This window comes from Haemorhous mexicanus, chromosome 2 (assembly GCF_027477595.1).
Source record: "Haemorhous mexicanus isolate bHaeMex1 chromosome 2, bHaeMex1.pri, whole genome shotgun sequence".
Lineage (NCBI taxonomy): Eukaryota > Metazoa > Chordata > Aves > Passeriformes > Fringillidae > Haemorhous > Haemorhous mexicanus.
The window spans coordinates 70,738,798-70,750,040 of NC_082342.1; the positions used below are offsets into that span (position 1 = coordinate 70,738,798).

General features: G+C 35.0%; 1 protein-coding gene across 3 annotated transcripts in view; it reads left to right on the forward strand.

Annotated features, from left to right (window-relative positions):
* PIBF1 (progesterone immunomodulatory binding factor 1) overlaps positions 1-11,016 on the forward strand; it is a 105,453-nt gene extending 94,437 nt beyond the window's left edge. For 2 of the 3 annotated variants that reach the window (XM_059839135.1, XM_059839134.1), the window contains exons 17-18: positions 8,346-8,522; positions 10,760-11,016. In XM_059839135.1, the coding sequence (XP_059695118.1) occupies positions 8,346-8,522; positions 10,760-10,816 (234 nt within the window). In that variant the 3' untranslated portion in view covers positions 10,817-11,016. Of the gene's footprint in view, positions 1-8,345; positions 8,523-10,759 lie in introns of those variants that run through there. The other variant, XM_059839136.1, reaches the window with a different exon arrangement.
* The last annotated feature ends 227 nt before the right edge of the window (positions 11,017-11,243 follow it).

Sequence of the window (11,243 nt, forward strand, 5' to 3'; positions counted from 1 at the left end):
TATAGAGAACTACTGAATTAAGTGTAGTGCAGAGAAGTTATCAACATCCTGCATATGGTCTGGCATCTTTCCACCACCCAGTTATCAGCTTCATTTGTTTGATCAGGACATTTCATACTGTCTTCCAGTTTCCAGCTTTACAGTGTGTATCCATGTGCCTTAGATGACCATATGTGCAATTCTCACACTGAAATTCTTGCTGACTTCTTGTATTTTCAGTACAGCTGCAATTAGGATGCAACTATGTCAAATACACTCTGCCTTACTTGAAGGATTGAACAATGACTTGTGATGTTTTCTGGATTTCATAGGCTGTTGTTAAAATCTTCTTTGAGCTCTGCTATGGATGTAGATTCTTCTCTTGATAGGCACAAGCTTCACTGTTGAAGCTGAGTTTGCACCAGTTGTGCCGCTGCTTCCTGTCCATCTGCAGGCTTAAGTAAGGGAATGGACTGGCTGACCATTTGCTTCATTTTGCTGTCATGTCAAAATGGCACTTCTGCAGTGTCTTCCTCCTGTTTCACAACTTGTCATCACTAATGTTACTGTCCCGTGTTGTGAATTTGTGTTAATGGTGTTGTCTTTTTTCCACTTCCAGCCAAAAAAGGAACTGATAATTCATTCCAGGCTATAGCCTATCTTCTGCTGTATGTCTCTAGCAGAAATAAAACCCCCGAAGGACAGTTATAAAATAGCTCTTTTTGTGAATTGTCTGCACTTCTGAAGAGGAGACATTGTAGGTACTACTTTTGCTTGAGAGTCTCATTCCTTGCTAATGACACATATGTCTCCTTTCTCTAGAGCACTCCAAAGTTTGAGTACCATACTCAAATTTCAAAGTGCTGTATGCAAGTCATTGCATATGTTGAAAGGTTTAACCAAGTTTTGTTTCAGTCATCTGGTCTGTTGTTGTGCAGAAATATGTTTATGCCAAGAATCCATACAGTGAGCTTTGTTTACTTCCATTTTAACTGGTGAATTCCAGTGCTGTCAAAGGTACTGCCAGTGTAAAGATCATCTGAGAAGTCGCTTGTCAAGTGGCAAAGTGGCAGAGATGGATCTTGCCTAATACAAAAAAGATATCATGTAGGTATCTAGACCTGAAAATCATCTAGGGATTTGCAGTCAGAAAAAAAAAAACAACAGGTACTAACTATTGTGGCGTGATTTACCATAATCTCATTTAAAATAAGCAAAATTAATATTACTTTTGAATTTCTCACCAACAGCAGTATAAAGGGATCAGACAAGCTAGTTTGCCTGGGTTTAAACATTATTACTGAAGCAATCTAAAGATGCATGTGAGGAAATCCAACCAAGTATTCAGTCACATGTTCCAAAGCCAAACTTCAGTTAGAGTTGTCACATGTTCCAAAGCCACATTGCTATTAGAGTTCTCACAAAGGTCCCTGTCCACCTTAGTATTAGCAATTAAATGATACAACTTTATTTCAGTGTACCTTTACTTTCACAAAAGTTACAGTAGAAGTCTAAGAGGGATCCAAGTGAGGAACTGCACAGGACTTTGTAGAGGGCAATATCCTTAGTATTTTCTCTACCATCACCTGATGTGCCCATTACTCTTGATCCTAGTGAACACCTTGAGACAACAACTGAAGATGGTTCCTTCTGAACTACCCTGCCCTGCCTTTTTCCAGATTAAGATAATTTTCCCTCAAGAAGGAGATATAAAAAGTATAAAACTTTATTTTTTTCTCTGAATCCTCTCTTGAACATTTGTATATTGGACATGAACTTTTAATTCTTCAGAGACTGAGAAATGATTCCAGAATATGCTCTTTACAGAACACTACCAAATGAGTATAACATTCTTAAATGCTGGTTTAAGTTTCTCAAAAGTTTGTTCTTTAACAAACCTTTAGCTTCAATTCTGAACTCTGTTTTTCTCTGTGCAAACTTGTTTGAAGACTACAATAGCTGAATAACTAAGAGGAAACATGCAGGTGAAGACAGATTGTGCTGACTTGCCGTGAACATGTTTTTCATGCCAGTATGGCTATCTTCCCTCACTTGTATGTTCTAATATATTTATTGTTTTTATTGTTAATGTTATTTTAGAAGTTAATGCAGCCGTAATAGTCACCATGCTGCTACATTCCAAGCTACTATTTGGCTTCCACATTGAGAAGCATCCAGTCTCTGGGCTGAAGTTGTGGTGCACTAAAAGTCTTTTTGTGAAGCAGTTTTTTGTTCAATCCCTTCCATGCATGGGGGGTGTACAGTTGAACTCCAGACTGGATACATATTTTATTTTGAGTTATAGTTTAACCACATGGGGACCATATGGCAGTTAAACTGAAGAATACCAGCTTTCCAAAGGAGGTCCTGACCATACATGCTTTCCTCTCACAGTACAGGAGACTTAAGGATTGGGAGTGAGAATACACATCTAAAATTGTCACGTTAGTGCTTGACTCACAAATTTTGAAATACCTTAACTTTTTATCAGCATCCCTGAGGGAGGAGACCTCTAGTTTTATCCCTCTTTCATCTGATTTTTCTGATTTTGACAGTGAAATTGGTTTTCTGTGCTATTCTTTTATGTTGTGTTCTTCTCTGGGAACACTTGTCAGTCATCAAAATTCAGTGGTTCTGCCAGAACCTGATACATTTTCTAAGGCAGAAATCTCTTGTTCAGCTTCCACAATACAAGTTCTCTGCTTCAAAATGGAGTTATAATCTAAGGTGAAGTTTGCAATTGTAAATTGCATATAGAATTCCTAAATTCTATATGCAGAGCTAACAGTAGAATGCCACGTGCCATGATAAAGGTTCAGTTAACTGGACACTCTATTACCAGCATCACTTTTGCTTTAGAGGATGTTTACCTGAGTACAGTAACCGTGAGCTTTACTGCATGAGGAAGGAGTCAGATGGATCTGACACCCACTGGTTGCTGCTATGATTTTAGTGATATGAAAAAGCCATTCAATTTACCATTAGAATGAGCTACCTTGAGACCACACAGGTACTGAGTCTCTTCCTACTGAGGAGTTCCAGCTGTTTGGTTTGATCTACACAACACTTCTTTTCAGGATCATTGTATGGAGATTATTTGAGGTTCAAGACTTCCCTGCCATAAGAACCTAAGATTTGACATGTATGTGATTGATTCCTGTCAGCCAGTTACTTTTTCTTGAGACTGTTATTTTGTATCTGCTTCCAAAGCATGATAGATAGATAGATAGATAGATAAATAGATAGATAGATAGATAGATATGTCTTATTAACTGCTTATATAAATTTACATCATTAGTATAACTATATATAACCATACATAATGTTAAGTGCTATTACAAGCTTTTGAGTGCACACAGAGGATTCTTTCTTCCTTTGATTATAGTTACATGACAGAGACAGAAATGAAAAAAACTTATGATGTTGACAATTCATTGAAAAAAAATGAAATTACTATCTTGATACTATACATGATTACAATGCTTATGCAGACCTTTCTTTCACATACTTCATCAGTTACATGATAAATGAGCACCTTTTTATGCCTCAATCATTTCCCATGAGAGTTCTTTTTATTTTGCTTTGACAATGTAAGTCGTGATTTTGTTGTAATACCTAATATTCTGTTAGTTTTGAATTAGGAAGACATAAGCTGCTCTTTTGGTACAGGTATGTTTGAGTATGTATCAAGGACATCAAAACCAATGTTAATAGAGTTCCCTTTATAGTATCTGTATCTTGAAATATATTTATATTTTATATGGCTCCATGTGCCTTATTTTTGCATTTGCTTATCTTCTAGTTGCATTGCTAGTTGAAGGAATCAAATTTTATCCTTTGTATTCCAAAACTGATCAATTTTTTTAGGTTATCCATAATAGACAGGTAAAATCTATTTTAAATAAACTACAGCTTATTTTTACTTTTAATTTAGGCTCAAACATCATTAGAAAGTCTCTGAATTTTCTGAAGTATGAGTAGGTAATACCCTTTTTTACTTTACCTTTTAAAAATTACTTACACTTCTTCGGTTTGGTTCTTTTAACACTTTTTTTAAAGGCTGATGATCTTCAGTTAGTTCCTCAACACCACTATTTAGCCTAATAAATTAGCAAGGTAGAATTTGGGAAATATGCCAAACTAGAAGACATTTTAATTAATGGACACTGCGGAAGAGACTGCTGTCTATCCCTTTTCTGTACCTTAATAGTCATAGAAACACTAAAGTTGGAAAAGACCTCTAAGATCCAGTCCAACCTTTATATCTCCTTCTCTGCTTGTATATTGGCACACAAAATTGCTTTTGCTATTTTTAACTAAGGTTGTTGGACATAACTTACCAAAAATAAATGGAAATGAGCAAGTAGTTTCTTCTGATACTATTTACAATGCAATACATGTTACCTTACTTCACCTCGTGCTACATCACTCCCAGTGTTCTCAGTCCATTCATTCTAATCAGTTACTTTGAGTTCCAACTCCTTTTCTGGTTATGTATGCAGAATTCTCAAGTATTCTTTATAGTTCAAGTAATCTTTACTAAATATGAATTAATATCTGTAAGTGGAATACAGGATGTTAGATTATCCTAAAGCATGAATCTCTGATGTTTTGTAAAACTTACCAGGTCGATAATCTGTGGTGTGAAAGCTTGTTCTAAAAACACAGTTAGTTCCTTTTAAGAAAATAATTTGATACTTCAAATCTGTGTGCAAAGGGAATTATGATTGCACACTGGCTATTCAGGATTAAAGTTGTTTTAGGCAAAGTAGAAGCCTGAGAAAAGTAAATGATAAGGAAAGAGAGGTGAGAAATGGATTCAGCTTATCACAACTAAATTTAGGTATCAAAATGAAGGTGTCTGTGGTGAGGTATCTTTTTGTGCTTTATAGTTAACAGCAGCCTAATCAGCAAGACTAATGTTACAACACCAATAGTGTCTCACTTCTGAATGGAGTCATTTTGCAAGCTGCATTGTCTGTAATGGAAAATTAGATTCTTAGCTCGTGGTTAGATACTTATGTTTAGATACAGCAATTTAGGTGTTCTAAGTTCAAGTGAAATCCCAATTAATGTGTCACATAGCTCATTACTTTGATTTTTGGAACCTGTGCTGGTACACAGAGCAACATCCTTAACAAAAATCATCAGGTAGCTGTGGACAGACTTTCAAAATATTTAATAGTATAGTCCTGATACTTGTTTGTATGGGTGACACTAATTGTAGGTAAGCATTGTTTTTGTGCCAGCTGCACAGGTTACTTTTTTCCTTGTGTCATCTTAGCCCACCGTTTTTGCCAACTGCATTGTTTCCCATGTGTCTGCACTGCCCTGTCCCCACAGAATGTTGCGTAAGCGGTGAGTGGGTGCTTGTGTTCCTGTACTTTGTGACAGGGAGACCAGAGGTGTAAAGCCAAACCAGGGAGGAGCCGGGTGAATCCACTCAGAGGTGTTGGTTCTCATAATCCTCCCAAGAAGGATTTCTGTCTGGCTGTCCAAAGCCAAAGCCCTCAACACAGGACATATATCTTGCGTAGCCTGGCTTATATGTCCAGGAGCCAGCGTGGCAAAGACCAAATACTTCCCCAGAGAAATTGGGAAATGCAGAGCTTTAGCAACACTGTTTTCTACAGTGCACTCAGTAACTGAAGGGGATATTGTAAGTAAACAATTTGCACAGCTCTGCCTGAACATAGAAACATGGACTTGACACAGTAAAAAGTAGAAGAATTTTAGTCATCCATTTCTCTTCACATCTTTGTTTACTTAGCTTATCCTGAAACTAGTACAAGTCCTTCTCCACAAAAGATTCTTACCATCTTCTTTGAACCCTCTACCTGTTTTCCCCTTCTTTCAGAAGGTCTTGTTCCTACTGGAACAAGTTCACATATTTCTGCTAAGTACAATTTCCAGAACTGCTTTTTCCTTGCTAGCTTTCTAGACCAACTTGCTGGATTTTAGGATTGGAAAATAATACTTATAGAATCAAGGCAGCATGCCAGCAGTAGCAGGTACTCAGGACAGTTTGAAACTTAAAAGTGAAGGTAAGAATTAAGATTGTGTTCAGGAGCACAGAAATCTGAAGAGATGGTTAAAATGACTACAGTTCAAGACAGAGTTTTGTTTTCAGTTTTTCCTTTGCTGAATACAGCAAATCTCTTGCAAATATGTCGTGGCAATTTTCTTTCCTTGTTTAGCAGTACACATACCAGTAATTCTGTTGGATTCAGTGTTTCTTGTGCTATTTATTTTGCCAAGTGTTTTAAGGTCTTTCTTACTAAATGAGGAGGGGGTTTAGAACAAATATTAAGACAACCTTAGCTAAATCCTCATGATAAATTTGGCTGTGATGCCAAAATAAGTTCTCCGTTGTGGACTAATTTTTCATCCCCACTCCCCGTCATTCTTTCCTATAGCTTCACAGTAGAGAATCCTCTTGTCACAAGGGAAGCTTGTGTGAGCGCTGACTCTCCAGAGCCTATTCCAAGTCTGAAAACAGACAGTGCTGTCAAGTACAGGACAGATTCTATTAAGTAGAAGAAGACTAAACTGCCAAGTGGATCTTGACACAAGAGAATTTGACCCTACACATACAAGTTGCAACTCTGTCTCTGAAATAAATCTGTGTGACAGTTTTTGGGTTTTGCCTTGTTCAAACGTGCAGCTATTTGGTCCACAGAATAACACAGTTTAAGTATAGGAACACCATTTGCTAATGTCAAAACATTGTCTATGTACAATTTAATCTCCTGTGATGGTGTATTTATTTGCTGTATACTTGCTTGAGTTATTTTCATCAAGAAATTCTGTCTATGTGTTGCTTTGGCAACATCTTTGCAGAGTTTACAACTTTGAAAAACATGTTGGCATCAGCTATGCAGTCCTTTTAAACAGCTGCTCTGCAGTCATGCTGTTTCAACATGCCACCACACATGGCTGAATTATGCAAATAGTTAATATTAAATGACTGAGATACAAGAACAATTTGTACACTCGATAAAGCTGGTCTGTGGAGTGTAACTTCCATTCATGTAACTCAGTGAGTGTTGGACAATTTAAAGGCTTCAGCATGTTTCTTTTGACTTTGTTTCTTGTATTAAAGGCAGCAGTGGACAGAGAGAAGGTATATGGCAGGAGTATTTTAAAAGGCTGATTTTTTTTTTAACTCATTACTAATAATTCAATCAAAATAGAATGTACATCAATGTAATTTTCCAGCAGGTATTAAATAGGTAAGATTTAAATACTTGTCATTCAGCTATAAATACAAATTTCCCTTTTCTGGTCAAGAGATGAAACAGAATGTTATAAGGCTAATACAGTAACAGTGTTGCTTATTGAAGACAACACCATTTGTAAAAAGCAAGCAAACAAAAACATTAATATTTTAAAACATGTAAAATTGTCTTAAAATTTACATTGAAAGGCTTTTCTACTGATCTTGCTGTTCTAATTCTAAATAATGAATGCTCTAAATAATACTGCTAATAGTAATAATAATAATTAATTTACATTAATCATTTCTCCTTCTCTTTACATTCTGTAACTTATTTTATAGTAATCATACCCATTACATGGGGGGAGGGGGAACATTAGGAGGTAGGTATGGTGAAAGATGACAAAAGAAGATGTCCAGTTAAAGTCAGAAAATGCTATGTTTTTTCCTTTATCACTCTACTGTACATTTTGAGTAATCTGTTTTGTTCAGATTTAAGTATTAAGGAAAGATTACATTTTTAATTCAAATTGGTTTTAAAGCAAACTACTAGGATATCCAAAAAAGGCTGCACTTCTGTATATTCTCACGCCTTTTTCCACACCGGAACTTTCATTTTTCACAAAATTTATTTTCCATTCTGATCCTCTTTTTACTGTACATCCTCTAAATGTTCTTCATTGATTTTTCTTTTCTAATCTGGATATAAAGAAATATATCCAGATTATAAAGAAATAGTAATTTATTTATAAAATTTCTGTGCAAGACCTAGTGCTCAAAAGTACAAGTTGCCACAGTCATTCAAATTAGATTTGTACACTCCCTCAGCCTGAAAAAATAAATTCAAAAAATTCTTTTTAGTGGAATGGAAGTCGAAGTTAAAAAAGATAATGTGCTTCTTACTACACAGTAAATGTTCCCTTTAAGCAAGACAAAATTTGAGTTATATAAATCCTCTGTGCCTATTTTATTTTCTTTCTTTGCTAGGGTTTAAGTAGTAATCTTATTAATTATAGCAAGTATATGTTCTTTTTTACATTTACTGATCTATGTTTGGTGAATATAAATTTATTATTAACAAATAAATATTTATATGTTCAAATGTAATTTAACTTCATAACTTAGCATTGTTCTTTATGGGGTTTTATAGGAACTAGCCACAATGAAGCAGATTATTTTTACTCTACATGGTAAACACTGTGAACAAAATCTACCTCGGTCTCATACTGATTTAAAAAGTGCAACTGGAAAACAATCAATCCCTTTGGGAAAACTGCTGCCAGAACATGAAGAAGAAAATATATTTACACCTAAGCCAACGTTATTTGTAAGTACTATGATAAGAGTAAGTGCCAAAACTTCTGATGGTTCTCCTCACTTTTTAAAAAGATAAATGTGAATTCATCCTTCAGGGAGATGTGTAATTAATTCAGCTCTTTATGGAAACAGTCAATGTTGAGGAGAAAAATTAGAGTTTGTGATGTTTTTAGCGATTTGGTTACTTTCTATATCTTAAGTTCACAGCAAGACAGGTCTTTTTTAAAAAAAAAATACCATTGTTGTATTACCATGCTGAGTGGCTAGCAAGATTTTAATAGTTGTAGGGTTTCACAGACCATGTATACTCATTTGAATCTGCCATGACTGTGTGTAAGTGGAGTTTGTGCATTTCTATATTGAGAAGCAGGAGTGAGGTATAGTTATGCATACTTAAATTTATGTATATTAATGTGTATGTGCTTATGTATCTAAATATAGATAAAAACCAGAACACCAGTATTGATATTGCTTCTGTTGCTAACGAAGCCTGATGTTATGAAACCAGTATAAAACCCTGTTTTATTCCTTCACAAACTAAAAGCTTGGCTTTTAATATTTGAATTGACCCACTTCAAATTTAGTGACTCTGGTATTGGAAAGTTTAATAAAAATGGTTTAGAAGTTTCTGACTATGACTGTGTCTGAACTGATGGATTCAAGACAGCCAAGTTGCAATGCTGAATCACAAAGCAAGTCATTACTCTTATTTTCAAACTTCATGATGCTACCTTTCTCTGGGGTGAACTGTGTGTATCCACACTGCATAGCATATGTGCTGATTTGGTTCAAAAGGAACTCTTTTTTTCTTTTTTGTCTTTTTTTTTTTCTTATTTTGTTGTTTGTTTGGTTTTTTCCTGGTAGAAACTTTAACATACAGCATCTTAAATGATATGAGGTTTGTAGTGTAGCACACCACGTCCTGGGTGTATAACACAAAAAGTAGGAAACAGTAGCATCTCTGGGACATGACATGAGGACATTTAGGACTTCAAATTTTGCTTGAATAGCATTATTAGACTAATCACAGGCTTATCCAGTGCTGTTTCATCCATAGTCCTTTTGGTAGTGCTAAATCATCCTGCCCAAACTTTGTTTTTGGTGGAGCTATTCAGTATCCGAAACATAAGCAAACAATTTGTAAATGATCTGGGGTTTCCTTGCATAATCTGTCCTGTCATACTCTGGGATATAGAAACTGTGTTGGAATCCAGAAAAACTGCATTTACATTAAGAAATTGTAACCAGCTTCTCTATGAAAAACTCTAGCCTTTGCAGACTTAGGAGTAGGGAACTGAAAATGGGCAGATGGCACAGGTTTTCTTCTCAGATAGGAATCAGTAGTCCTGTGAAAATCCTGCCAGTTTAGGTCAATTTTCAGAATTCTAAAAGCTTACACAAATAGACCAGATTTGCTTTTGTAACTGAAGTCTTCAAAAATAATAAAGCATATTTTTAAATTAAATGATTTTTAAGTCTTGGAGGAAAGAATGAATAGAGAGCAGTCGGAAAAGGGGACTAGAAAGGAACAAGTTTACGGACAACAGAGTGAGAGAGTGCTCACTAACTCAAGAGATTATACCCAACCCTGAAAGCAGAATAGTCCTTACCTTGTTCTACCTCCACTTGATTCATTCTATTTGTATTAAAACTTAAACTATTTTATTTTATACAAACCACCACTGAATTTTCCACAAGCAATCCTGACTGTGTAGCAGTAACCCACAGGATTATGAAGGCAAGGAAAAGTTGCTCACAGATAATTCTCTGCAATTAAAATACCTTGTACAGAGTTAGAAAACTACTGTATTCTTTTATTTTCAATTTAAAATTTTTAAAAACTATATTTCTGCATAAAGTGCTGGTCAGTTTTGGCACACCTAAGATCTCTTTTCTAAGATCCATTCCTTTCTTAGCTGGAAATCACAGATGATGTTATTTGAAATGAAACCTATTTATGGCACAGTTGATGCTTGTTTTCATTGTGACAGGTATTTTTTAAAAAATTATTTCATTTCCACCATATAATCTGATTTTATATCCTGGAAATGGGCAGGTTTTAATACTGGTTTGTTGTAATAGTAACTTTAAATGTGTAGTTTTGGTTTTGATATTTGCAATTAAGCAAAGAACTCAACTTTGAACTACATAGGAAGGACAGAGACTTGTGTAGATTGTTTACATTGTGTAGATTGAATGTTTTTCTTCTGTTCACTGTCTCACAACTAAATGTTCTTTCTTTTACAGACAAATAAAGAGGTACCTGCGTGGTACAAGAAACTGAAGAAGAAAACATCAGCATAGCATTTTTCAAAAATTATTCAAAATAATCCTTTGGGGAGCTTTTCTTTAAAGAAAGTTATTTTCACCATAGTTATGCTCATTTCACTGTAAAAGCAAACAACTGTTTTGGTTTTAACTGTTTCTTTTTTGACTTTCAAATAATCTTATGCTTCATAAAATAATTTCTAGATCTCTCATGTGAATAAAATGTGTGAAAATGATACATGCAATAATTTTGCTAACATTTATTTGAATTTTAAAGGATAAGTAAACACTAGTGTGTTCTACAAGTTATAATCTGGGCAGTTAAAGGATGTGTTATTCAGGGTGTACAAATTAATGCATGTTTCAGCCTTTTTATATTGTTTTTCCTGGACCCTCTGTTTCATGTCACATTCCTTGCAGCTATTCTGACTAATGGAAATTTTCAAAATATACATGCATTAGT